At 33.1% G+C, this 27,528-nt stretch overlaps 5 protein-coding genes across 17 annotated transcripts; 3 read left to right on the forward strand and 2 right to left on the reverse strand.

Moving 5' to 3' along the window:
* Positions 1-272: 272 nt before the first annotated feature.
* Crk (Crk proto-oncogene, adaptor protein) lies at positions 273-2,771 on the forward strand. Of its 2 annotated transcripts, none has more exons than XM_018453141.1 (3): positions 273-878; positions 1,543-1,898; positions 1,980-2,771. In XM_018453141.1, exons 1-3 carry the CDS (start codon positions 844-846, stop codon positions 2,450-2,452), a joined length of 864 nt encoding a protein of 287 aa, XP_018308643.1. In that variant the 5' UTR covers positions 273-843; the 3' UTR covers positions 2,453-2,771. The 2 variants fall into 2 exon arrangements, with proteins under 2 accessions (XP_018308643.1, XP_018308644.1); XM_018453142.1 differs by lacking the exon at positions 273-878 and adding an exon at positions 1,100-1,144.
* A 1,944-nt stretch (positions 2,772-4,715) lies between these two features.
* Positions 4,716-9,397, reverse strand: AMPKalpha (AMP-activated protein kinase alpha subunit). Of its 11 annotated transcripts, none has more exons than XM_018453130.1 (10): positions 9,189-9,397; positions 7,390-7,502; positions 7,132-7,273; positions 6,670-6,908; positions 6,389-6,595; positions 6,185-6,290; positions 5,768-6,102; positions 5,454-5,617; positions 5,218-5,377; positions 4,716-5,137 (listed from the first exon to the last, which is right to left on the reverse strand). In XM_018453130.1, the coding sequence occupies exons 2-10, from the start codon at positions 7,490-7,492 to the stop codon at positions 5,046-5,048; spliced, it is 1,548 nt and encodes a 515-aa protein (XP_018308632.1). In that variant the 5' UTR covers positions 7,493-7,502; positions 9,189-9,397; the 3' UTR covers positions 4,716-5,045. The 11 variants fall into 11 exon arrangements, with proteins under 11 accessions (XP_018308632.1, XP_018308629.1, XP_018308637.1 ...); XM_018453127.1 differs by having other exon boundaries at positions 7,390-7,505; XM_018453135.1 differs by lacking the exon at positions 9,189-9,397 and adding an exon at positions 8,970-9,148.
* A 2,674-nt stretch (positions 9,398-12,071) lies between these two features.
* Positions 12,072-17,580, forward strand: ND-75 (NADH dehydrogenase (ubiquinone) 75 kDa subunit). Its single transcript, XM_018453171.1, has 11 exons — positions 12,072-12,230; positions 14,425-14,532; positions 14,649-15,014; positions 15,250-15,471; positions 15,582-15,717; positions 15,811-16,163; positions 16,237-16,422; positions 16,487-16,676; positions 16,780-16,955; positions 17,045-17,179; positions 17,256-17,580. Exons 1-11 carry the CDS (start codon positions 12,072-12,074, stop codon positions 17,406-17,408), a joined length of 2,184 nt encoding a protein of 727 aa, XP_018308673.1. The 3' UTR covers positions 17,409-17,580.
* A 71-nt stretch (positions 17,581-17,651) lies between these two features.
* Positions 17,652-22,480, reverse strand: p115 (general vesicular transport factor p115). 2 transcript variants are annotated; one of them, XM_018453170.1, is made up of 13 exons: positions 22,274-22,480; positions 21,849-22,077; positions 21,168-21,424; positions 20,895-21,096; positions 20,666-20,817; positions 20,378-20,568; positions 20,106-20,278; positions 19,565-19,992; positions 19,300-19,480; positions 19,019-19,200; positions 18,560-18,943; positions 18,437-18,491; positions 17,652-18,051 (listed from the first exon to the last, which is right to left on the reverse strand). In XM_018453170.1, the coding sequence occupies exons 1-13, from the start codon at positions 22,349-22,351 to the stop codon at positions 18,041-18,043; spliced, it is 2,523 nt and encodes an 840-aa protein (XP_018308672.1). In that variant the 5' UTR covers positions 22,352-22,480; the 3' UTR covers positions 17,652-18,040. The 2 variants fall into 2 exon arrangements, with proteins under 2 accessions (XP_018308672.1, XP_018308671.1); XM_018453169.1 differs by having other exon boundaries at positions 17,652-18,054.
* Positions 22,481-23,544: 1,064 nt separating this feature from the next.
* On the forward strand, positions 23,545-27,159 carry LOC108725870 (mitochondrial-processing peptidase subunit alpha). The gene is made up of 11 exons (XM_018453140.1): positions 23,545-23,850; positions 23,986-24,239; positions 24,480-24,559; positions 24,757-24,942; positions 25,080-25,172; positions 25,282-25,454; positions 25,674-25,785; positions 25,877-26,085; positions 26,347-26,512; positions 26,672-26,804; positions 26,882-27,159. Exons 1-11 carry the CDS (start codon positions 23,813-23,815, stop codon positions 27,058-27,060), a joined length of 1,623 nt encoding a protein of 540 aa, XP_018308642.1. The 5' UTR covers positions 23,545-23,812; the 3' UTR covers positions 27,061-27,159.
* The last annotated feature ends 369 nt before the right edge of the window (positions 27,160-27,528 follow it).

A 27,528-nucleotide genomic window follows, 5' to 3' on the forward strand; every position in this document is an offset into this window, starting at 1 on the left:
TCAGTGAGCTCTTGAATCTGTTTGGTCTATATTTTTAGTTCTAACGGAATATGCCAATCAGATGCAAGAGTTCACTGAGCGCTCAGTGAGCTCTTGAATCTGTTTGGTCTATATTTTTAGTTCTAACGGAATATGCCAATCAGATGCAAGAGCTCACTGAGCGCTCAGTGAGCGATTGTAGTACTGAATGCACCCAGTATGAATCCAGCATAAAGGGAAACGCGCGGGGATTGCGATTTGCAAATCGTTGCGTACCGTCCTTAAGAGGCATGGACGACCGACGACGGACGAAGTCGTCAAGTCGTATTACGCTGGCGACCATTTTTGTAAGATTTGCCGTTTGCTTCACGGTTACTTCGTGCGGCGTGTGAACGTCGTATAGCACGTGGTAGTTTCGCGACGAAGGTCTCGGCCTTTCGGCAAAGAGAAGAGAAACATCTGTCGATCGAAACATTTGTGAACGTGCACGTTCTCGAGAACATGTTGCCGACGGTCCGTTTCTACAAGACCGTACTGTGCGAGGAACGTCCGACGATGAAGTGATAATTCCCTCTCGGGAGTAAAAGAGTGACCGTAAAAAGTATCTCCGAGGATCCCCGCCGAAAGGTACGTCGCGGTGGTTTCTCCGGTAGCCGCACAAAGTCCCGCGATAAACCTGGGGGATCCATCCACGGTAGTGACTCGCGCGAGCGTTTTGTGGGGTCCCTCTTACTATGCGGCAACTCGGCCGAGTCCCTCTCTCTCATTCCCTCCCCGTCGGACGTGCTCCGTGATATATTAATTGACAATTGACGAGAGAAGAAGCTGCTCGTCTCGCTTCTGGAACCCCCGATCGACACGACAATGGCTGCGACCTTCGACCAGTATGACAAATCGAGGTACGTGCGGGAGAATTCCCATGTTTTGATTCATCGAGCGAGTGTCATACTTGCATTAAGTATTATTGGTGTAATGGCGTTTGAAATTGCGACTGTGCGGGTCACTTAACATATCGCGGTTTCCCGTTTAACAACTCCCGCACAAAAACGGTGCAATTATCGTCCTGACGTATTGGATCTCTGAGCACTGGATAAGTAGTCTTTAGTCCGTGCGATACGAGTTGTAGCTCGCTTCGAGGTATCAGCCCTATCGTGAACGACGTGAAGTATAAATTTCGTAATTTTTCGAGTGTTTCCCAGATGTTTGTCAGATCAGTTACTTACAGACACTTGTGTTATAACATTGAATGTTCTCACAATCAAGCACTAATTAAAGATAATTAAAATCTAAACGTTTTTAAAACCTTTCTTCGTTATACTTTTGTCCTAGAAAGAAAAATAGAGAGAATCTCGATTATTTAAACAAGAGTGAAAAAATTGATCGAGAAATGTTGAATTTGATACTTGAATTTAATACTTAGAAATAGTATTATAATATTTACTACAAATTTATTTTTCACATTTTCTTTTTATGAAACTATGATTTATCTTTTTTTTTTACACATTTAAGTAAAATATAAGTTTCTCTGAAACTGTATTATAATTAATTATTGATTCTTTTTAGCTGGTATTTTGGTGCTATGTCACGACAGGATGCATCTGACTTATTGATGGGTGAAAAAGAAGGTGGTGTATTTTTAGTACGAGACAGCACCTCTATACATGGTGACTTTGTGCTGTGCGTAAGAGAGGACAGTAAAGTTAGCCACTATATTATCAATAAAATCCAACAAGGAGACCAAATTCGTTATCGGATTGGTGATCAGATGTTTCCGGATATCCCCAGTCTTCTCGCCTTTTATAAACTTCATTACTTAGATACGACACCGTTAATCAGGCCAGCACCAAAGAAGACACAGAGGGTAATTGCAAAGTATGATTTTGAAGGAAATGATTCTGAGGACTTACCCTTTAGAAAAGGTATACATCGACTTTCTTAATTCTGTGATTAATTTGTATCATTTTTTTTATAATTATATTAATGTGGTACTTGTAATTTAGGTGATATACTCACTGTAATATCGAAAGATGAAGAACAGTGGTGGACAGCTAGAAATAGTGTGGGCCAAACTGGTTCGATACCAGTGCCGTACGTTCAGAAGTACGACGACGATAGTCATATGATAATAGAAAATAATTCGCGGCCTGAAAGTGGTGGTAGTTCCGGCTCTAATTCAAATTCAGGGCCTACGTCACAGGTATCTCATACAGAAACGACGGGACAAGCGACTATAACGCGAAGATCAAACATTCAGAGAACACTGCCGGCCTTTGCCAAAGTGAAACAGGCAAGGGTGCCAAACGCATACGATAAAACTGCGCTAAAATTAGAAGTAGGTGATATGATAAAAGTGACAAAGACTAATATCAATGGCCAGTGGGAAGGTGAATTGCACGGCAAGGTCGGACACTTCCCTTTTACGCATGTGGAGTTTGTAGATAATGAGACTGGTGAAGACAATCAGGAGATTTAACAGAAATTCTCCGAGTGTGATGTGCACCACATGAGTGACAAAGGGAAGAAAGACACCTATATTATCAAAATTTAGAGTTACTAATAACATCTATTATATGTGCCATTTCAAAAATACGTTTAGCCTGAACAACTGTACACTCGATTGCTGGATATAACATACTATAAGAATGAACGCCAGATTTTTGTGCAATATGTCGTAAGAAATGTTTAGAGATTTATGTTAATATCTCTGCAGTATGTTAATTTAGTCACATGTTAATTCATCAGTTTATATTATACATTGCTAATTGCCCAAAGCACAAGCATAATTTTATAAAGTTGTTAGATACATAATACAGTACATATTGATTGTATACATTAATACGATTTTATTTTATTAAAAATTAAAACCATGTTTCAGTGAAATAATGAACAAAAAGATTTTTGTTAAAAAAATGCAGTATTTGTAAGATGTATACTCTAATGGTTTTAATTTACAGTTATATATATATATACACATACATACATACATATATATATGTAGCTACCTGTTACATATATATTATTCTACATGCATATTTTTATATAGATATAATATAGTGCACTAGTTTAACATTCACGTATGTATAAGTTTTTATTGTTTATTTAGGAATTTATTATAGTGCTCGAGACGAATGCACATGCACAGTTCTTCATCTATACTCAACGATCTTTCATCACGGATTTGTTGATTTTATAAAAGATTTATATTATTGATAAACGTAATTTATCATTTTTATTTATGAATATTACAATGGAAAAAAGCTTGGATGCGTTCCTTAAAATGTTCTGTTAGCAAATATTACATTTATATTCCTGAAGTTATGGAATAGTATATTCTGCATTGAATGTACGATAATATCTTCTAGTCAAAGTGACTATGATAAAAGCATACTGTATATGTACTCGCTTGATATTGTGTGTTTCATTTTATTATTATTAACACTTCCGAAAAAAGATCCGAAATATCGTAATATTTCGAAAAAAGTACAGTTCTGCAGGCTATGCAACCTATATGTCATGGTACATACAATATCTGTTAGCCATAGGTTGTGCCACCAATTGGAGCAACACACTGTGCTAGAAAGTTGTATTTATAAATAATGATGGAAAGGTTAATTGTATCAAAAAGTTGATCATAGTTACGCAGGATATTTTAGGACTTTATGAGAATTATTTTGATAGCAGATATTCTTAAATGAATATTGCGTTCTCATGAAATTTTCATTGAGAACAAATCAATTCTAAAACTTAAAGCATCACTATTGAAACACTGCTAAAATAGTTAAACATTTTACGTATATCAGGATTTACACAAATTGTCATACATTATATAACACATGCTATTTAAAAAGAAAAACAGACTTGTACTAATAATTATGTTCATTATGTTTTATTATATTTTTGTAATATAATTTTAGATTATAATATATTCTATCACACGGTTTTTTAATTTACTATGTGCATTTGACATTTCCATCATCATCGTTCTCACATTATCATCATCGTCATCATCATTGTAGTCACAAGTTGCATAAGTTCTCCATAATCTTCCTAAAATTGTGCGCAGTATTAAGATAAACAAAACTGGAAGTATTCCATATCAATAAATACGTTTAGGCAAGATTCTCTTCCGTTTAATGTTTAAACATACGAGATAAAATATGAAATTGTCGAATTTATATATATTTTTTGTCAATTTTGTATGTATAGTAAGGCAAGCTGAGTAACAGGCAGTTTTTTTTGGCAGCATTATAAAGATCGAACCGTATGTTCATATGAGACAAGGTCCGGTATGTGCCATCATGTATATTTTATCTTTAATTACCAATATTCCAATGACAGATGGTGCTTAAATGGGTTTCAGCTTAAGACATTATATAGTGATATCAACATACAAATGTTTAAATATTAAATAATTTGCGCATATATTTTCACATGATAGTTATTTGATTGTTATGTATATTAATTTGTTATAAATTTCATCAATCGTAATGAAAGAAAATCACGGTCAGAACATAAATTACTTGATCACATTTTCACAGGCACGGCCCAAAACAAATTCATTTGTACAAGATATACATGAGATAAATTTAAATATGACAAGGATAACAATGTATATTTTTCTAAGCGTATGAACATATTTTTTTGGTTTTTCTGATAGTGTGAACCGATTTCATAGATAAAATATGATAATAAATGATAAGATCAATAATCGTTTAGATAAATATATATTTGTGTTGTAATTTATATTAGATTGTAATAATGTAACGTTCCATTATAGCCCTCGATAATAAATGATTACGTATGTAGATAATACCGTTGTTCATTAATTTCTATATCTACATTAGTTGTTAAAGATGTATTCTTTTCACACGATCACATTTTCAGAATTCAATTGAAAACTAAATTGAGCTCGAAAAATATAGCCTTTATTGAAATTATTTTGTAAAAGGCAAAATTTATAATATGTTTTATAATATCTGCATTTATTTCAAACTATACAATGTTAAAAGCATAGTATATAACCGGATTTAATGTAATTTAAAAAAAGAAGTAGGCACGCGCGCGCGCTATCGTGCCAATTGCGTAATTAATGCTGCACACATTTCGAAAAATTCCATTGTGTGATGGCCTGTTGCTTGCGGAGGCGGCAATGTTGGATCTATAAACGGATATATTTTTATACGCAAATTGTTTATGTATAACCAGTAAGTCAAATATATTTTTAAAGACTTAATTTACCTCGTCCAATATCCTCTTCTTCGCTGGATAAAGATTTGAAGTCTAACAAGTAACTCTTATGATCTACTTGATATAATTGTAATGACATCTTGCTATATCTGTCGGTCAGTTTATTTTTATGTCTTACTCTAACACTGTATGTATTTACAATCTTCCACTCCTGAAAAGGATAATTTTGCGTGATATCACGTTTAAACAATCAATTGTTATATAACTCCACATATGATTAATCTTACAAAATTAAGCGCTTTCATAGCACGATAAACTTCATTCATAATGTCGTTGGGCTTGGATTGTGATCTGATTCCTAAATGCCATTTCGCCCTTTTCACAGGCGTACCGCGATTTCCTTGTATCTGTGCAGGTGCGCTACCTTGCGAACCTTGACGTTCGCGGTATGCTGTAACATTGTCACTATATGTAGATATTTTTTTAGTAACCTTTACAAATTTATTCTTACATAAAAAAGAAAGAGAAGAGAAAGATAATTTTCTAATAAGAAATTCATTAAATGACGAGTCGCACTGATTCATTCATATTTTTTACATACGTGCAATTCTTTCCGGATGAGGCCTCAATGGACTGCTGTTTGCTTCATTTGGACTAAATGCTACAGGCGGAGGACTAGATGCCACATAAAAATCTTTCAATTCCGCTTTAGCAGCTTCATCTGCGATTCTCTTATTGTCTATGATTAAGTGATAAGCGATCGCCAATTGATCATGTGGATCACCGCCCAACAGCGCGGAATGCACTTCTGGTTCTTTCACATTAAATTTTTCACATACTTCGTTCACAGCATCTATATCGATAACTGAAGAATCTTGTTCGACAGGTGACGGAAATAAGTACGACGGTAAATCTTTTTGGAACCACTCATGTTTTCTGAAATTGAAAAGTATCTATTAAGCACAGTGATGGCCAGTATTAATTCAATATTTTGAAAAAAAATACATTATCAATATACTTGATATCTTCGATAGTCGCTCTCTTCATTGGATCCACTTGCAACATGTGGCATAAGAGGCTAACAACACTTTTGTTTAAGTATTCCGGAATAGGAAAAACACCAGCTAAAATTAAAGATTCTAATTAATCCTGCCATTTAAGGTGTCTTTGAGAAAATATCCAGCGTGCAAGCTGGCATTTCTCTTTGAGGAGGACAACTTACATTTAATCTTGCGAAAGAGAGTAGGAACATGCTCATCGTCGAACGGTAAGGTACCACAGAGTAGCGCGTACAATATAACACCGCACGACCAAATATCGACTTCGGGACCGGCGTATAATTTACCGGATATCACTTCTGGTGCAGCGTAATTTGGAGAGCCGCATGAAGTACGCAAGAACTCTCCGTCCATCATCATGTTTGACAAACCTACATTTTTGTAGAAGAACATTTTATCACTTATATATAATGGGAGTGTCGATATGCCAATTATATCCAAGTACCAAAGTCTGCAATTTTCACATGGAGATTGTGATCTAACAGAAGATTTTCTGGCTTTAAATCACGATGTACTATCATATGTCGATGGCAATAATCGACGCCTGATATGATCTGTTGGAAAAATCGTCGCGCTTCGTATTCCTTAAGCTTGCCATGTTTAACGATATAATCGAACAGCTCTCCTCCTGAGACGTATTCCATTATCATGAATATATCTGTAGGAGTACTTATGACCTGATATCTATGTGAAACATACATTAAAATTTGGATTATACGAGCTATTTATTTAAAAGAAGACACGTTAAATAGGGAAACATGTATGAATATTAATGTTCTGTATGTGACAGCTTCTCCCTCTCACTTCAAAATTAAATTCTCTAAAATTTATTTCTTAATTTATTATTTCTAAAATAATTGCTATATAACTACGATATACGAAACAAAATTCTACAATTAATACTTACAGCTTAATGATATGAGGATGTCTGAAGAGCTTGAGATTTTGTATTTCTCTGCGAATTTTGCCTACGACATCCAGGCTCTTGATTTTTTGACGATTCAGAATCTTCACAGCAACTTTGTGTTTCGTTAAAACGTGTTCCCCAACTGTGAATTACATGAAAAAATTTATTTTAGGTAGGATTTATATTAATTTAGGTAGGATAGATATTAATTTTAGGTAGGATAATAAAAAGAGAATTTCTACTGTATTACACACGTACTTTTTACTTTGCCAAATGTACCCACACCCAAAGTCTGGCCTAATGTATAATGGCCTATTTTAACAATAGGTTGCGGTTGATTACTCGGGAGTTTTTCGGACATCTTGAATCTTCTGCTATATAATTGAACAATAAAATTTATTATTATTTTAAAGTTACACCCCTAAAATAATATTGTGTCGACAACCGTATCATAATTTAAAAGAAATCTACGAAATCAATTCATCAAACACTGAATAATCCATTAAGCATTCTAAAAACACTTGAAAATTCAGGATTTTGGAAAAACTGCTCTATGTCCTTTTGCCTTATATAGGTTTACTTTTTATAGCTAAACTAGTGTACACTCTTTTGTTTTTAAAGTGAAATAGATATTGTAAAATAGATATTATAATATATTTGAAATTTAATGAAAGCAAGAAGTAAAATTTTAGAGTACAATAAAAAATATATATGTCACGACAACATTATTATAGTACACTAATAAGAATATTAAACACAAATGAATTTTAAGCAGTTATGATTTTATTATTTCGAATTACAGAGACTTCTGTTTTTTAAGTAGATATAAAATTTCAGATAGATAAATTTGTTGAAAACGGATTTTGCAAAGTGTTTGCTACAAATTTTGTTGGCAGTAGAATTTGCTAACAGATTGACTATAGAAACCAAAAATTTGCAATTTCTATCATTTACATGATATATTCCATTTAAATAATTACAAAATAATAAAAATAACTATTCAATAAGAATCTTATTGAATTACAAATTCTATTCAATTTTTATTCAGTTATCAGATTATGTCGACGGAGTCTATTAATAGAACATGAACTTAATACAATTAATATTGATGCCAAATTGATCCCGAAATATTCTACTCAAGTCTACTGATAATTTGCATACTAAGATTATTATTATTATTGTAAATTCTTAAGAAATAGTTGTGACAAATGTGTTTATCCAACATAAATTTCCTGTCCATATATAATTGAAAATTATTTTGCAGATAAAATATAATTCGATACTGACTTTTTCTATTGTCACGACAGACTAAAGAAAATTGAAAAAGAAAAACAGACACTGTTAATTCTCATGATCTTCATTGTAGTCAGTTATTATTTGCAATGATTTTAAAGAAGTAAATGTGTGTCAGTCGAGAAAACCGCTTATTATATGCAACAATGTACACCTTATTTATCAAGCGTTTACGTAACAAAATAATTTTCTTACACGCGCGAATATGCGATGTTACAACGAAATAATAACGAAGAACCGGGATCTTACAGAAATGCGCAATAAAAATGGCACGGAACAGTTCCAATCACCTGACACTATTTACATGCCTCTAGATGGACTCCTTATCATGCGAAGTGTACCTGCCGATTTTATCGAATCAATCTGTATCACACCGTTCGAATGGGTGGCGATAGAACGAGGACTTGTTTTACATCGTGTACATAAAAATCGCTATATATAAATAATCGCAGACGCGTCCGGATCATCCATTATAAAATTCATAGATATGTCTCACGATCACTCACACTCAAAAGACGTCGAAAACAAATAAGGAGTTAACGGACCCGAATGGGACCAACTCCGAAACTCTAAATTGATCTCGAGGACACTTGGTGCGAAGTTTCGACTCTTCCAGAATTTCCAATGTCGGAAAATGAATTTTCTACTTTAACGCGTAAGCTAAGCGAACGCTCTCCGTACTCTCAACGACTCTTAACCTCTTCGTTGTCGTTAATATATATATATGTATATGTATATATGTGTGTACGCTGCCTTTAATATACCCTTTAATATATACGCCAATATACGCTGCCTGCGCTGCTACACCGCACTCTACTCTGCATTAAATGACCACGTGATTACTAACTGTCATCGTGGACATATGATTTTAATTACTCCAATTAAAGGGCTGCGCACAATGGAAATTATTAGAAATAAATAGGAGTAAGCATTAATGCTCATATTCATAATCAGGCCTTATATTTAAGGCTCTTTAAATTTATCTTCAGATGCTCCACGAATTATATTAGCTACAGAACATCTAAAAATAAACTTTTTCTTAATAGCTCCAGCCTCCATTAAAGATAAACTTCTTCTTCTTCTTCTTCTTTCAGTCCCCTGTATGGTTTTCCGAAAAAAGATGAACTTAAGAAAGCGTTTGCCTGATTTATGCTTCAATATTAACCCTAAAATCCTAAAATTCAGCCAACAGAATACAGATTTCAGTTAACAATTTTGTGTGGATATACCCTAAATATTTATATCGCCTCACTGACGATCACGCGTATCATCTCATCCTTGTTTAATATTTGATAAAGAGGATAAATTATAACCGTGAGCATTGCGAACGTAAAGGTCATCACACGTACGAAAATTTTATGCGGGTCTACAATAGAAATCGTAGCGGTCGTAGAGTCTTAAGTCATAGAAAATTGACTAATCACAGTTGATTATTCTTCTCATATTCAACTGTGATTGGTCAATTTTCTACGACTTAAGACCCTACGACCGCTACGACTTCTATTGTAGACCCCGCATTAGTTATAATCATAAGGTCGCAAGCAAATCAACCAATCACAGTCGAGCGTTTTGAAACTCGAGATCGTAATTTTGATTGTGATTGGTTGATTTGCTTGCGACTTTACGATTCCCACTAAAATTTTTGTACGTGTGATGGCCTTAAGAGTTTTAAAGGAATGCTGGAATCATCTGTAATTTCAATCTGTAATTTCATATTTTTTTCAGTTTTGAACACAAAATACACCAGGGACAAGTACATTAACCTGAATATTTTAATCGTGGAGAAGGAATTTTTATTCTGTGAAACTACTACGAAGAAATTAGACAGGAACAAAAATGTCAAAAACGCTAGTATTATCGGTAATAGTATTATCGATAATAGTATTATCGGTAATACAGGCGACTCCAGCATTACAGTCGTATAAAAATCTTCGAATTAATTGAATGGAATAAAAAATCCTTTTACAGGATTAAAATGGACACAAAATTAGGAGGTGATGCAGTGGATTTTATACTAAAATCGAAAGAATGTTAAAACATTTTTTAACTTTTTTTCGATTTTAGTACAAAAGGTTCACTGCACCACCTCCTAATTTTGAGTCTACTTTAATCCTATGAAAGGATTTTTTATTCCGTTCAATCAATTCGAAGATTTTTATACGACTATGATGTTGTAATTTTGTTACTCCAGCATCCCCTTAATATTTATTCCTATTCCTAATATTTTTTCCATTGACAAGGTCTAACTTTGAGACCGTAAGTTGTAAAGCCGTAAGAAATTGACAAATCAGTCGAATGTTAAAAAAAATAATTCAGTATAAACTTAGAAACGCATAGAAAAACGTAAATTAATATTAATCTTAATCTGTTAACTTATGCCGTAATTATCCGTAAGAATTGACCGATCATAGTCGACTATTCCTCTTTCATTCGACTTTAATTGGTTAATTCTTTGATTACGTAAATTAACAAATAATAACCAATATAAATCCTTTAAACGGTAAGTGAATCGGCCAATCACAGTAGAGAACACAGTAAAGTAGTTACTTGCTTTGGGTGCATTCATATTTCATATGGATGCATTCATTGGCTGCGTTCAGCAGAGAAAGCAGCTTTGCAATTGTTGTAAAATTCTTCAATATGATTGGTTTATACATTTAGATCTGTCAGGAACTAAAAGCAAGAACCAATCGTATTGAAGAATTTTACAACAGTTGCAAAGCTGCTTTCTCTGCTGAACGCAGCCAATGTTTCGAAGCGTTTGTAGCGTCAAGTGGACCGCAGCCTTAATGGCTAAAATTGGATCATACTTTTAGATCTAGAAGATGGTCCTATCTCAGCAGACAATCATAAAACGGTTGCAAAACTGTTGAGTCTGCTGAACGCAGCCATTACCGCTCTTTGGTCTATATTTTTAGATTTAACGGAATATACCAATCAGATGTAAGAGTTCATTGGAGCATTTAGTAAGTTGTTGCAGCAGAGAAATTTTGAGAGCAATCATGACCACAATTTATGCTTGGTTTATGCTTCGGTCTTAATCCTAAAATCTTAAAATTCAGCCAATAGGGCTACCAATCTTAATTGGTCCTAACGGAAATCTGTATTCTATTGGCTGAATTTTAGGATTTTAGGATTAAAACCGAAGCATAAACCAGTCATTAGCTGTATGCTTATTAAGTTCCATAGGTAATGTCGGTAATATTCACGATTTTCTTTCAAATCTATAATAAATTTATAGAACGATCTTGATTAGCGCAACCCAATACGTTCATGACTATACACGGTGACACAAAAGTAATCTACACAATTGCGTTTTACAATCGATTCATCGAATTCGCCATTGCTCATCATGAGCTCAGTGTGGGTTGTTAGGTGTTTCTGACGTCCAGAGAAGGTATCTTGAGAACAACCATGATAACTTAATTTAACTGTGATTTAGATTGCGTAATATCGCGTTTAAATCACTTGGCAAATCATCGAGATTTCTTGTTACACTCTCGGCACTGTTGCTGCGATAATAACTTTTGGAGACATATGTCTTGCATTAACTGTAATCCTCTCTAGTTAGATTAATTCGTCATTGACTGTGTGATAAAGTTTGTTTATTATATAATAATGTAAACTGGTGTTGCTAGTCTGGCGAGATGTTGAGACTACCGATCGTGCGGGCCACAGGCCTGGCAGGTGGAAGGCATTGCTCTGTCAGTTTCCATACGACGTCCAATAAGTCGCAACAAGAGCTGATCGAGCTTTTCATCGACGACAAGCCTGTGCAAGTACCACCGGGAACAACAGTCCTGCAGGTTCGAATCTATGTATTTTTCCATATTTTTTCTATCTTCATTTTTTTCGTATGTCTTCTGTTGCAAAGAATAATATAATTTCTAAAATTATAATTTATATATATATATATACATCCAGGTAGCAAAATGTTTGCAGTCTTCTAACAGATTGTCAGCAGATTCGAGCAGAAAATGATGACAGTCTGCTATCAACTAATGATGATAGTCTGCATCCGCATTAGGCTTGTGTTTCGTTAACATCGCCTATCGACATAATGTGAAGGCAAATCGTTAGCAGAAACTGAGCAGATCCTGCCGACATTATCTGATTCTGTTATATTTTTTTCTAGCAGTTTGTCAATAGTATTATGTATCTAATTCTGTAATAATGCTGTTACTATTTTGTTGGCATAGTGTGTAGCAGACATTTAAAAAATTTGCTTTCTACAGACTTGGCTATCTGGGTAGATACATTTACAAGTTGATAATCAGAAAGTCATTGAAACTGAAAAGTCATTGAAATTAGAGCTGATTGGAGCTATAAGTTGTTATATTATAATAAATAATTTATTATGATATAACAATTAATTCCAATTTCAATGACTTTCTGATTATCAACTCGTAAATGTATATATATATATAAATTATAGATTTAGAAATTATATTAAATTATAATAATTATATTAAATTATATTAAATTATAATAAATTATAAAAGTATTCTGTTACTAATATTATAAAATACTATTATTCATAATATATTTAACTATAAAAATATTAATAACAGAATACTTTTAAACATAGTGAAAGACACAGATCAAAAACTTTTAACGATTTCAAACTAGCCGTCTTCTTGAGACCGAGCGTCGCACGTTATGACAAAACAACAATGAAGTAAGGAATAGGAACGGTAATAGGTGTGAATACCGACATATTTCGATTTCAAGCCAAAAAACATCGACTTTGGATAACAATTAAATTAATGAACATAGTTGATAAAACAAGTTAAACATTACTGTGAAAGGAACTTGTCATTTGTTTTAACTTTTAATACATTATTCAAAGTGAATATCCATTCATGAACTGAAAAAATAAATATAGAGAAATTAAAAATTTAGATGTTTGCATAGTTTATCTATACATATTTGGAAAGTCTCGGAATAGTCATTTCCACGAAAAAAATGTAAAATTCACATTGAAGATATAATTATAGTTATTATTATATTAGAGAGAATATGTATATAATAGTATTTAAAAATATCTCTGTTAATGTATACAAATTCATCTAAAACATTTTTTGAAAACATTACTGAGTCATATAATTATATAGCCAAAGTGTTTATAATGTTTTATAATATTCATTTTTATAATAAAATTTTATAATATCTTTATACATATGTATATATATATTATATATACAGGGTGTCTCACAACTACCGCATTTCCTCTTAAGGACATATTCTTGAGGTAATTTTGAGACGAAAATATCGAGACTACAATGATTTTTTTAATTACAAGCTAACTTTAAATGCTTATAAATCAAAAACCATTTTACTTTTATAGCCTCTATTATTATTTCTGGATTCTTTTGAACATCCTAAGACGAAAATATCGAGGCTACAATAGTTTTCGAATTATACACTATCTTTAACCAATTATAATTCAAAAACTATTATAACCTCGACATTTTTATATTAGGATTTTCGTCTCAAAATTATCTCAAGAATATGTTCTTAAGAATAAATGCGGTAGTTGTGAGACATCCCATATATATATATATATATATGTATATATGCACATTCCTTTTGTATTACATGCAAATAAAAAATAATATAACTAATTGGTTTCTTTTACAGTATAGTACTTGATATTATATCTGTCTACTCATTACAAAATAATACAAAATAGCCATTTAATTTCAGCAACTTCATGAAAATAAATAAATTCAAAATAACATTTAACTAACAGTAGCAAATAAGTTTATTTCAATATGAAGACAAAATTATCACAATTTTTATGGTAAAATTTACATTCTAAAACTAATAAACAATATTTTTGTTTCATCATAAAAGATTACCATTTTTATAAATTGTAATTTTTAATTATAAACAATAAAAGATTCTCATTTTATATATATATATATTATTTTAATATGTACATTACACTTAATAATAAAAGTAGATAATAACATTCATGTGAGAAAATTTTTCTTTCAGGCTGCTGCCAAGGTGGGTGTTGAAATACCAAGATTCTGTTATCATGAACGTCTTGCTGTAGCTGGAAATTGCAGGATGTGTCTTGTTGAAATAGAGAAGCAAGTTAAGGTAATAGCTATTAGATATTTTGTACAATAATTATTCTATTGTATAACAGAAGCTAAAAGGAATGAGTGAATAATTCGTTAAATAAAAAGTTAATAGACGATAAATCAATCTTACAGCCAATTGCTGCGTGCGCTATGCCAGTAATGAAAGGCTGGAGAGTGAAAACCAACTCTGACCTCACACGGAAAGCTCGTGAGGGTGTTATGGAATTCCTGTTGGTTAATCATCCACTGGACTGTCCAATCTGTGACCAGGGCGGCGAGTGTGATTTACAAGATCAAAGTATGGCTTTTGGAACTGACAGAAGTAGGTTCGTCGATATTAATTTCTCTGGGAAAAGAGCAGTAGAGGATAAAGACATGGGGCCGTTAATCAAGACAGTTATGACACGTTGCATACATTGTACAAGGTGTATCCGATTTGCTTCGGAAGTAGCTGGTATTGACGATTTAGGAACTACAGGTCGTGGCAATGATATGCAGGTAAATTGAATATTTTACATATATTTCAAATATAATCATTCGCTTATTGCGAATATGTATCACTTAAAGAAAAAGATAAATTGTTTTTTGTAATTCTTATCATGAGACTGTAGCGAGGATTTCAGATTCTTGTAATATATACATATATCAATCTGTATACAAAATACTTTATATTTAACTATTTATTAAATAACGTTCTTAAAAATTATATGACAATTATATAATGATTTTAAAGGTGGGAACATATGTTGAGAAAATGTTCTTATCAGAATTGTCTGGCAATATCATCGATCTCTGTCCAGTGGGTGCACTAACTAGTAAGCCGTATGCGTTTGTTGCTCGTCCCTGGGAGACACGTCGTACTGACAGTATTGACATTCATGATGCTGTTGGTAGCAATATAGTTATCTCTCACAGAACCGGAGAGGTCCTAAGAATATTACCAAGAGTAAATGAGGTAAATATCTTTAATATACAATATATATATTTACAGTAAAGAACATAAAGATGCTTAATTGTGTTATATATACACATTACTAGTAATAATTAATGATATAATTTTTCTAGGAAGTAAACGAGGAATGGCTCTCAGACAAAGCTCGTTTCTCGTATGATGGACTCAAAAGGCAAAGACTAATTACTCCAATGATGAAGATCAACGGAAAATTGGAAGCTGTGGATTGGGAAGATGCACTTATTGCTGGTAGGATCGATTAGTATTTATTATATGTACACTTAACAAATCCGTCCATGTTTTTGTATGTAATAAAAACGTTCAATTCTTTATATTGATTAGCTGCTAGACCTCTAGCGAATATATCAGCGGACAAATGCGCCGCGATTGCTGGGAAATTGGTAGATGCGGAAGCCCTTATTGCTATGAAAGATTTAGTGAACAAATTGGGCAGTGAGGGACTAGCTACAGAACAGTGCTTCCCGAAAGACGGTTCGGGTATCGATCTCAGAAGTAGCTATCTTTTGAACAACACTATTGCCGCAGTTGAAGACGCAGATGTTGTAGTACTAATCGGTACAAATCCAAGATATGAAGCACCACTAATAAACACACGTCTCAGGAAGGGCTATCTGCATGGTGAACAAACAATTGCCCTCATTGGCCCGGATGTAGACCTGACATATGAACATGAGGTATTATCAATTTTTATCTATTTTAGGGAAACGGTATGTAGATTATTTTACAAAATGTAATTTTTTTATATAGCATTTAGGAGAGTCTTTTGATATAATAACAAAATTACGAAACGGCTCGCATCCGTTCCGTGCGACTCTGAAAGAGGCTAAAAAACCACTCGTTATCTTGGGCGCCGACCAGCTAACTCGACAGGATGGAGCTAAAATTCTTTATGAAACGCAAGCATTAGCGAAGGCTTTAGGAGATGACTCAAAAGTGAGCCACTGACTTTTTTTGTAATCGCGTGTAAAAATTATATTAATTATATATTTTATCTTAGGCTCCCCAGGATTGGAAGATTTTGAACATACTGCATACAAACGCATCTCAAGTCGCCGCCTTAGATATCGGCTATGGTTCGACTGTAGAAGAAATTAAGGAACAACAACCAAAAGTTCTGTTTCTTTTGGGCGCTGATGACGCAAATATTAAGAAGGAAGATTTTCCAAACACATTTATCATTTATATAGGCATGTGTACAACAATTCCAAAGATATATGTAAAATTAATTGTATTTATGTTCTAATATCAAGTTACAAATGCTTTATGATTAAATATCATTTATGATTCTAGGAAGTCATGGTGATGCTGGAGCAGCCATTGCGGATGTTGTACTGGCTGGAGCAGCTTACACTGAAAAAGTCGCAAGTTACGTTAATACAGAAGGTCGCTCCCAACAAACGTGCGCAGCAATTACGCCGCCTGGCTTAGCACGACCAGATTGGAAAATTATTCGCGCTCTTTCCGAAGTAAATAAATTTTTATAGCAAAATTTTACGTTATGCCTGTTAAGTAATCAAGATACGAAATATCGCATGTTTTTGTTAAATTGTTATAGCTGACTGGAGTTACTTTGCCCTATGATAATTTGAACGACGTAAGATCCAGGCTTGAAGAGGTTGCGCCTCATCTGGTCAGATATGGCAATGTTGAGCCAGCTAATTTCTTTAAGCAAGCTTTAGAAATAGCTAAGGTTCGTGTGTGATTGAATAAATATTTTAAATACAAAATAATATTATTTTTACATATTGTTTGTTATGTACATATAGCATCAGTCTGGAGGATCATTTTTATCAGACCCTGTGGACATCAAACATAAAACGTTGGATCAGTTCTTCATGACTGACGTAGTATCACGAGCGTCTTTGACTATGGCAAAGTGCGTTCAAGCAGTCATGAAACAACGACAAAGTGCAGTATAAACCTATATCTGATATTACATTGGATAAAATTCTCATCTGCTAGTTATTTGATATTATTGGCTAGATATTACAACATCCCGCAGCCAATGACAAAAGAATTACAATACATTAAAAAAGCATCAAGATGTATTTATAGAGCTCTATATTATACTGTATATTAAATTATTGAAAATGGGAATTTACAAATGTTGTCCCTGTCAGTCCTATTAATTGTACATTCGTAGTTAGAATAAGTTATTTAAAATAAATATAATAAAAATATATTTCTTTTGGATAACTCTTTATAAATATCGAAAAAATTGCACATCAAATTATGTTCGACATATATTGTTACGCCCGCGAGACACCCTTCGGCTCGAGCGGTGTCGCGTTACCTTAAGAAGATAGTCGCGAAGCGTGTCTTATCAACAAGAGAGAGTTTGATTTGGATTTTGACGGATAAAGATTCTCTGTATGGACGCGCGCTTCCTTCTGGAATAAAAAGTCTCAGTTCTTTTATAACGAGTGTACTCTTCTTTCCGTGCGTGCATCATATTTCTCTCCGCGTGTCCTTGTGAGTGCGTGCATGTGGCGCGAGAGCGGTGCGGCGGATGTGACAATATATAGGAATGGTTGGCATCAATTTCTTCAGTTCAAATGTAATCTGCTTTTACAATTAATTACATTATTTTTTTACAAACTCTGTTTCATCAGAACTTATTACACAGAATTAGAATATTATATAGTTCAATTTACTTAAAATATAACTATTCATTAAATCGAATTTATATAGTTTAGCTTCTAGAGAACGTGACTGAATATTCAATTATACAATTATGTGCATGTATTTGTGCACACATTTGCAAATGTGCAAATGTACACCTGCAAATGTGCAAATATACACACACATTTGCATATATATTTTATGTTTACATTATTTATGACACATTAAATGAAATCTTACAAAATGTGAACAAGAAAAGTTGCTTATTGGTAAAAGAATTTTGTTAATTTATTTGAGGGAACATCAATTAAAATATTTTAGTTACTTGATTCTGGTTGATCATCCGTGTCAAGTTCACCCGAACTTTCATCAGATTCAATCTAAAAAGAGAGAAGATATTTATTTTGTTTATCATATATCATATGAAGTACAGTTTTATAGCACATACCTTATCCCCTAATTCAATTAATCTTTCTTTATACAATGTAATTTTACTATCTTGATCTGTCAAGAGTTCTAAAAGAGCTTCTTGATCTTTCTTCAATTTTTCAAGTTCATCTATCTTCAATTTCAATTGAGATATCAATTCTAAATGTGATTCCTTGATTTCTTTGTCCTTATTGTGTTGTTGCATTATGTGCATATATTCCGCTAAACGATTTTCTAAATCTGCAACCATTGTTTTATATGTTTGTAATTCCTTTTCCAAATCTAGATCGTTACTAGAAGCATTTTTTTCTTTTCCATCTCCTATATTAGCTTGTGCAGCTCGAAGAACCAAATTTTGATCTCGTAGATGACTAACGGCTGAGCGAAGTTCTTGTATTTGTACCTACAAAAATGTTACAACATTTTTAAAAATGTATTCTATAAATTCGTATTTTTCTAAAAAGAAATTAGTCCCTACCTCAAATTCTTGTTTTTCTTTTGTAAGAAAATTATTAGCTTGATTTAGCCTTTGAATTTGTATATCCTGCTCTCTAATAAGATCTTTGTATTGTGAAATTAATGTATTATCAGGTAAGTTCATTACAGATAATTGATTCCTGTTCTCATTATTAGCATCTATCACCGATTTTATTATAACCCCTAAAAAACGAAAAATCTTATTTGCATTTCAAAAAAGTTGACAATATTAATTTTCTTTATGATTGTAAAAAAATTTGAATGTTTGACATGTCTAAGTACCTTCCAAACTTTTTAACAATCTGCAAAATTCATGATCCAATAAAAGTTCCGATGGATTCTTAGCTGAAGGCTGTGGATGTTTTAGTGTTCGAGAATATATTTCGTGTCTGGCAATACCACCGATTGCATCTTGAAACTTTTCCCAACCTATTCTATTCTCTATTAAATTGCACACTTTTTCCTGTAAAATAATATAGATAAGTTATATTAGTTGCACATTAGTCACTTTATATATCGGATTTGTACAATTATCGATAGTATTTACTTTTGTATAAGTAGGAACACTATCATCGTTGAAGTGTACGCAAATACCGATAAGCAAGGCGCACATGCTCTGCAGTAAGGTCTCTTGTAAATCATCATTATTTTCTTGTGATGACAAAAGAGCTGTTAAATATGCTACTGAAGAGTCGATAGCCAGGAATGATTTTACTGCAAGTGGACAGTACGAGGTCCATCGACAAAGCAGAATCAGCAGGCCCAATTTACACTGCGTTTTGTTACCCTGCTGCAATAACATAACGCACTGTTGCATAAGCGTCACTGGTGGTTTCCCAATATTGGTTGCGAGAAGTACTCTTAAAAGTTGTTCTTTTTGACTTATGTTTTCGATCAGAGCATGAGATAACGCCACGGCGGAGAACCAATTTGACAAAGAATCTATAGAAAATAATCCGCCACACAACAACTGTCCTAATAACAGATATACGCAAAATAGTTATGTTATTTTACAGTTTAATCAAAAACGTTTATGTGTGTGTAGAATTAGAGGTATTTTTTTTACATTTATAAAAGAGATTACGAACCTGTAGTTAGTGATGGTGCCTCGTTGCCTTGTGGTAATAAAGTCTGGACTAACTGCGTCTGTCCTACCTCGTTTTTATACAGGAAACATTGAAAGCAATATAATACTGAACATCGCAAAACAAATGGTTGTTTTTCATTCACCATGGACATTAGTAAGACAACAATAGCCGGCCTATAATATACTTATATGTAATTTGTAATCTCTTTTATTATTCTAAAAAATATGTATGCGATAGAAAATGAATGAGATTAGCATGTATCTAAGATATACCTTGGAGGAGTGCTCGGTGCCATAACACCCGCCAAAAATTCTTGATTACTAGCATTCCCTCTTATTACTTCTGCTACAGTGTTAATGGTCTCTGTTAATACATCCGCTGGCACGCCGCTAGCCATCAATATATCACATAAAGCTTGCAATAATCCGCATGCTCTCATAGTTCGTTGACAAGCTGCGACTGCCTTCATATGTGCGCAATTGTTTAGTTATTAATTAAAGATAACATACAGACATTTTATATATCGAAATTTTATATAGCGCCACAATATTATTTTTTACCTGAGCAGGAGCACTTGGTGCTACCAGCGCTCGTACAACTTGTACCATGCAATGAACATTAGAAACTTTCTGAGGACTCCATCCATCAAAATTATTATCCTCTATTTCATTAGGAATTTGGAACATTGGTGTTAATTTCTGAATGTAGCTACCTGTATAATGCAGCACATAAATTATTATAGAACTGTGAGATTATTAAAATTATCAGAAATATTTAATTGTATCTTACCTTCTTTAAAGAAGTTTTGATTACTAACGTTGCCTCTGAGAAGATTTAACATTAATAGAAGACAATCTTCCACAACAATACCACCATCTGCATTACCCTCTTGCTCGATGACATCAAATATGCGATCAAATGCATTTTCAAACGCTACTATTTTTTGTATATTAGCATTTCCTTTTGTTAATTGGATGAGCAGCAACAAGACCTATATAAATAATGTACTATAAACAAAGCATTCTTGTTATTCCTGAAACATTCATTATAAATTTAGCTTACATCATTGCGTATAACTTCTCTGCTATCACTCAGCAAATCCATCAATTTAGAGACACCCATAGGACTGACCAAGATTATTTCCTGAATATCTTTAGATCTGTTTGCCAATAAATGCGTCAGTAACTTTAGCGCCGGCCACCTAACACGAAAGTCAAAGTCTTCAAGAAATGCCAGCACCAAACCAACGCTATCTGAATGCTTGATGAATATTTCTGTAAATTGTTCTCCTATCTTGTTCTTAGAACTATGTTTATCCACTAAAATAATATAAAGAGATTAGATGTAAAATTAATATAAAAAAACTCAAGATGTGTTCTCTATGACTGAAGCATATGCTTGTTATATTTAAAATAAGATAAATATAATCTTAGTTTACACTATTCATTTAATACTTGTACCAACTAGCAACTTTCTGTTAAAGTATCTTAATTTCAGGGATGCATATAAACACATGTACAATATATGTATTTTAGTGATTATCTTGATGTATACATTGTACATTTTAGTATACCTTTTAAATGCACCGCTGAAATTAAGATAATTTAATAAAAAATTATTAGTTGATTCGAGTATATTAAATGACATCAAAGAAGTCTTAAATAATCATGTAAACTAGGCTATACATTTGGCTAGAAAGTTTTAGTGCAATCCAATGCAGCAAAAATAGTCCTTTAATCTTACCTTCCTCATCAAACATTTCAGGATTTGTTATATTGCATAATGTATCTAAGGCCAAGCCGATTATCTCACAATCTGTTCTGTCCATCTCCAGCACTTGCCTCAATGCATCCATTCCTTGAGCACCCACTTCCACACGGTACGTACGAGAGAATGCCTTAAGCGCACGGCAAGCATCTCTTCTGTCATCGAGCAGACTAGAAGACTGCAACCTGTCTACTAGTCTCTCCACCTGTATCAAAACATACAAATATTGTAAGAGCAACAGCGTCGCATTGCACACTACTTACAATTTAGTTTACTAATATAGAAAGCTTTATTGATAATTGGTAGCAACGTAATTGTACAGAAATGCACAGCGTTTATTCAAAACATAGGGAAGTAATTTTCAGCATGTGAAACATTTAGTATTTGTTAATTCCACTTACTGTATCGGCGCCCGTTTGTTGTGTATCAGCGGGAGTGGTTCCTAAGACGGATTTCAGACTGCTTTTAAAATATTCCATTTCTTTAGAACTTCCTTTCAATGAGTTTACCACTGTTTGTCAATGTAAATTACACGTCACACGTCGACATTTTAAATCCAAGAAATGCCCCGATTACCCCGATGCCGTTTGTGCGCTACCTCTCAGAAACCTTGGGCGGAATCCATAGACGTTGCTCAAGATTCGAGATGGTTTTAAGCTAGCGCATGAACCAATCAGAGAACCGAATTAGCATCTTAAGACATTAGGTCTGTTCGCGTTACTTGAAATCCTCAAAAATTTTTGAACTTAAAATGAGATAGATATATATTTGGACGTTGAAAGGAAAGAAAGCGAAAATGCTGAGTGCAAAAAGTGCATGCAACGCGAACAGACCTATTGCTTGAGATTAAGTCCGGATCTACAATAGGGTTTTAAGCCTTAAGCCATAAGAAATGGGCGAATCACAGTCGATTATTCCCCTCGGATTCAACTGTAATTGGTCAATTTCTTATGGCTTAAGTCTTAAAACACCTATTGTAGATCCGGACTAATGCGAGGTCTACAATAGAAGTCGTAGCAGTCGTGGATCTTAAGTCGTAGAAAATTGACCAATCACAGTCGAATATGAGAAGAATAAATCAACTGTGATTGGTCAATTCTAAAGCCGACTGGAATTATCAGCAGTCGTGGCAATATTGGCTGCGTTCAGCAGACTCAACAGTTTTGCAACCGTTTTATGATTGTCTGCTGAGATAGGACCATTCTTCTAGATCTAAAAGTATGATCCAATTAGCGCGAAGGAAACTTCCAACAGTTGCAAAACAACCGTTCTGCTGAACGCAGCCATTGTAAAGGCCCGTCTACAATACACGTAGTAAGCTTGGTTTAAGAAATAAGAGTATGAAATTGATCAATCACAGTCGATTGTGAAAAGAATAATCGATTGTGATTGCTCAATTTCTATAGATTACGGAAAAAATTAACAGATTACGGCCTATTATAAACCAACCCTAAGGAATAACGATTCCAACCTATCAGAAACTGTGTATTCCGGTGTATCTGATATCTGATAGGTTGAAATCTTTATTCCTTATTCCTAATTCCCTATTCCTTCTATTGTGGCTGCACCTTTATTTTATCTTCATCATTTATCAGAAAAATAAGGATAGAATGACACAATAGCGCTAATAGCGTTTTTCCGAACACACTTATATTTATCAAAGGGAAAAAAATGAAGAAAATCTAACCTATTATTTCACAAAGCTGAAATTTTATCTATATATATTTACGAGATGTATCGTTACCGGATGTGCTTAAATATTCTCGCTTGTAAATCCGTTGTCTGAGAGAACGTAAGAGATTCTATCAAGATTCACTGTCATTTTTTTCTTTCTGCAAACACATCTGCATTGTGTCCCAAGCACATCTCTGTAGCTTTCGGCGGTTAGAATTACGTCTGTATGCTACATATCTCTCCGAATTGACAAAATACTCTCGAGAATGTTGCAAAGGCCTTTAATCGTTGCGCTTAAAAAAAGGTAACCATGATAATGTGACGTCAAATTATTCGCGAAATTAGATTTGTGTAAACTTGATCTTATCCTTCTAATAGAGGAAAAAATTCGAATGGAATACATTTACATTCCATTATATATATTTTGCTTATTTTTCAGCTCAACTCGCTCGCAATATCTCAATGTCTGGCAAAGATGTAATTTCTCCTCCCAAAGAATACCTCTTGATTTAAAGGAGAATCACAAGAAAACTGTTACATCGTTTCCACCATTAACAGAATCCATCCCGAATTTACCAAAAGCCGTTTACTCGACTGCAAAAGAGGAGCATCAGATAACGCACATCACCGTTTTACCAAATGGCTTGAAAGTTGCATCTGAAAATCGATTTGGACAATTTTGTACCATAGGTGGTAAGTTGAGCATGATTTGAATATTATATATATATATAGTGTTTTTGACTGTAGCATCAACTTGAATTGTATTAATGATGTTTTATGCTCTATTATTGATAGAGCATCTAATGTCAACCAATAATAGAACATTAATCCAACCTAGGTTGATACAAACGTTAAAGTCAAAAACACTAATAGACTTGCTAGATTTGTGTGTGTGTGTGTGTGTGTGTGTGTACATTATATTTTAATTTTCAGTCCTTATTGATTCGGGCCCGCGATATGAAGTGGCATATCCCAATGGCATCTCGCACTTTCTTGAAAAGTTAGCATTTGGTGTAAGATTCTTTCATCACAAGTATTATTATTATCTTAGCATATAATAAGTGTCAAAGATTATTGATGTATTTGTATAGTTTATTCCATAATTTATATCTATTAATAGATGTAAATTCCATATCCTATGATTCATGGTCTTTCTTAATTCCTATAATTCATAAGTATATACAAAATTATACTGTATTAATTGTTACAGTCTACAAACACATTTGACAGCAAGGATAAGATAATGCTGGCACTAGAAAAGCATGGTGGTATATGCGACTGTCAAGCGTCTCGCGACACATTTGTCTATGCAGCATCAGCAGAACGTCGCGGATTAGATATAGTAACTCAAGTTCTAGGTGATATTGTCTTAAGACCTCAAATTACAGAGGAAGAAGTGAGTATAATGTATAATATTTTACAAAAAATTATTGTATCATGTTATTTAATTAAATTATATATCATTAGTAACAAATTCTGAAACATTTGTATTTTATATGTGTATATATTTATATAAAGATAAATTGTTTTCAGGTAGGAACAGCTAAACAAACAGTATATTTTGAATTGGAATCTTTACATACCAGGCCAGAACAAGAGCCTATATTAATGGACATGATTCATTCTGTGAGTTTAAAGTAATAGTTCTTTAGATACATCTTAGTGAAATTATAAGCTTATTTTCTTATTGTAAAGGAAAAAAAGATGTAATTATATGGATATATTGTATTGATAGGCTGCATATAAGCAAAACACATTAGGTTTACCCAAGATCTGTCCAGAAAAGAATATTGAAAAGATTGATAGGAAAACTTTACATACGTATCTCAAGCATCATTATGTACCAAATAGAATGGTAGTTGCTGGAGTTGGTGTTGAACATGACGACCTGGTCCACGCTGTTACTAAGTAATAGTCATAAATTTTCTATAGATGACAAATTTATTTGATTAAGTAATTTAAGTAATTTATAAATAATTTATAATGTAGTAGATTTTTTAATGTAAGATTTTAGTACCATTTTTATGTAATATATTATTGTGTCATATGCGATGTACTGATAAGGTGTTATAAACATTTTTTGAACCTTTTTGTTATATAATAATAATAATGTTATCTCTGATTTAGATATTTTGTAGATCAAAAACCTATCTGGGAGGAACAACCTGATCTTATTTTCCCAAATAATGCAAATACTGTCGATATGTCCATCGCACAATATAGTGGAGGATATGTTTCGGTATGATCACTCACATAAAGTATATTAAAATAATTTTATTTTTGTTGCGAAATTGAAAAAGATAAATAACTGGTGTTTATGTCTTTAATAGGAGGAATGCAATGTACCAATTTACGCGGGACCCAGTGGCTTGCCTGAATTATCACATGTTGTAATAGGTTTAGAAGGCTGTTCTCATCAAGATCCAGATTTTGTTGCTATGTGTGTACTAAATATGATGATGGGAGGCGGTGGCAGTTTTAGCGCTGGTGGTCCTGGAAAGGGCATGTACACGCGTTTGTACACCAATGTGTTGAATAGGTAAGATTTATGTTATTATTTATGTTTTATAAAGAGGTTTTAATATAAATATAAAATAATTATATCTTTTGACTCTGTATCTTTTGTTTGTCTTTTCTTATTAACTGTAATTAAAATGTAATTAAAATGTTATAAAAAATGAATAAATTTGTGATTAATATTCATATCTATAACAGAGATACACAAATAATAGATTTATCATACTTGCACTTTTTTGAAATTTTTAATTGAGAACACTATATCGAGAAAATTATGTTGTAGATATCATTGGTTATACAGTGCAACTGCATACAATCATGCTTATACAGACACTGGTCTATTTTGTATTCACGCTTCATGCACACCGTCTCATGTGAAGGATATGGTGGAAGTAATTGTACAGGAGATGGTTACTATGACAAGCGGAATCTCGGATAGCGAATTAGCAGTATGATATTGGCTTACTTCTGAATCGTTTATTAATGCTGATAGTGCTTCACTTTATTTCTGAATCTTTTTTTAATCGTATTTTATATATATATATATTATATATACGTATTTTATATATATATATATAGTTATATTTTATAATTTTATTTTTTTGTAGAGAGCCAAGAAACAATTGCAATCAATGCTGCTTATGAATCTAGAACAACGGCCCGTTGTATTTGAAGACATTGGTAGACAAGTCCTAGCGACTGGCACTAGGAAACGGCCAGAATACTTCATACAAGCTATTAGTAAGTTCTGTAAAGTTCTTTACAACAAAATACCAATTCTTAACATTCATAAAATAATCACAAAAATATGTCTGCAGATGGAATATCTAAGGATGACATCAATCGAGTAGCGCGACGTTTATTGAAATCGGCACCTTGCTTAGCGGCACGTGGCGAAGTGAAGGCTGTACCTTCCATAGCGGACATTCAAAACGGCTTGCTTGACGCGCAAGGTCGGTTACCTGGTTCTCGTAGCAGATTATCACTTTTTCGTTAAAATCATGTATAAGATATTCCAGTCTTCTCATCTTAAATAAATGTCACTTATTCATATACAGTTGTATAGTAATGAGAAACACGGAACATTCAATTTTAAATTAAGTTGAATTTTGAAAATACAATACGAAATTAACAAAAAAACTAAATTTGATTATTATATTATTAAAAATCGTAATATTAAAAATAGTATTATTGAAGATTTTAAATAATATATAATATACAAAATGTTCCTTATGTATATTATCTAGATTTTGTATATATATGACAATGAAAAAAATTAATAAATTAGACATACAAAATAATTCGTTTGTTATTCGACAGCATGAGAAAAAGTAAAGACTATGCCATTAACCAGAAGCGTAATGCAAGACACACAAGAGTAATCTCGTGTTTATTAACATTATGTTCAATAATGGATCTCATGTGGCGAAATCACAGATGGGTGTTAAAATGATTTAAGTTTTGA

Source organism: Mycetomoellerius zeteki, unplaced genomic scaffold, assembly GCF_001594055.1.
Source record: "Mycetomoellerius zeteki isolate Tzet28-1 unplaced genomic scaffold, Tzet1.0 scaffold366, whole genome shotgun sequence".
In the NCBI taxonomy this organism is placed as follows: domain Eukaryota; kingdom Metazoa; phylum Arthropoda; class Insecta; order Hymenoptera; family Formicidae; genus Mycetomoellerius; species Mycetomoellerius zeteki.

Coding starts and splice junctions, on each gene's coding strand:
- p115 (XM_018453169.1), bottom strand. CDS start 22,351: ATGGAATATTTTAAAAGCAGTCTGAAATCCGTCTTAGGAACCACTCCC. Junction 22,078..22,273: donor AACAAACGGGCGCCGATACA/GTAAGTGGAATT, acceptor GTTTTGATACAG/GTGGAGAGACTAGTAGACAG. Junction 21,097..21,167: donor GAGAAGTTATACGCAATGAT/GTAAGCTAAATT, acceptor TTATTTATATAG/GTCTTGTTGCTGCTCATCCA.
- Crk (XM_018453141.1), top strand. CDS start 844: ATGGCTGCGACCTTCGACCAGTATGACAAATCGAG. Junction 879..1,542: donor GACCAGTATGACAAATCGAG/GTACGTGCGGGA, acceptor GATTCTTTTTAG/CTGGTATTTTGGTGCTATGT. Junction 1,899..1,979: donor GGACTTACCCTTTAGAAAAG/GTATACATCGAC, acceptor CTTGTAATTTAG/GTGATATACTCACTGTAATA.
- LOC108725870 (XM_018453140.1), top strand. CDS start 23,813: ATGTTGCAAAGGCCTTTAATCGTTGCGCTTAAAAAAAG. Junction 23,851..23,985: donor ATCGTTGCGCTTAAAAAAAG/GTAACCATGATA, acceptor CTTATTTTTCAG/CTCAACTCGCTCGCAATATC. Junction 26,805..26,881: donor ATACTTCATACAAGCTATTA/GTAAGTTCTGTA, acceptor ATATGTCTGCAG/ATGGAATATCTAAGGATGAC.
- ND-75 (XM_018453171.1), top strand. CDS start 12,072: ATGTTGAGACTACCGATCGTGCGGGCCACAGGCCTGGCAGGTGGAAGG. Junction 15,472..15,581: donor TATTACCAAGAGTAAATGAG/GTAAATATCTTT, acceptor TAATTTTTCTAG/GAAGTAAACGAGGAATGGCT. Junction 16,164..16,236: donor ACCTGACATATGAACATGAG/GTATTATCAATT, acceptor TTTTTTATATAG/CATTTAGGAGAGTCTTTTGA.
- AMPKalpha (XM_018453130.1), bottom strand. CDS start 7,492: ATGTCCGAAAAACTCCCGAGTAATCAACCGCAACCTATTGTTAAAATA. Junction 6,596..6,669: donor TGTGAAAATTGCAGACTTTG/GTACTTGGATAT, acceptor ACAAAAATGTAG/GTTTGTCAAACATGATGATG. Junction 6,103..6,184: donor GCGACTATCGAAGATATCAA/GTATATTGATAA, acceptor TTTCAATTTCAG/AAAACATGAGTGGTTCCAAA.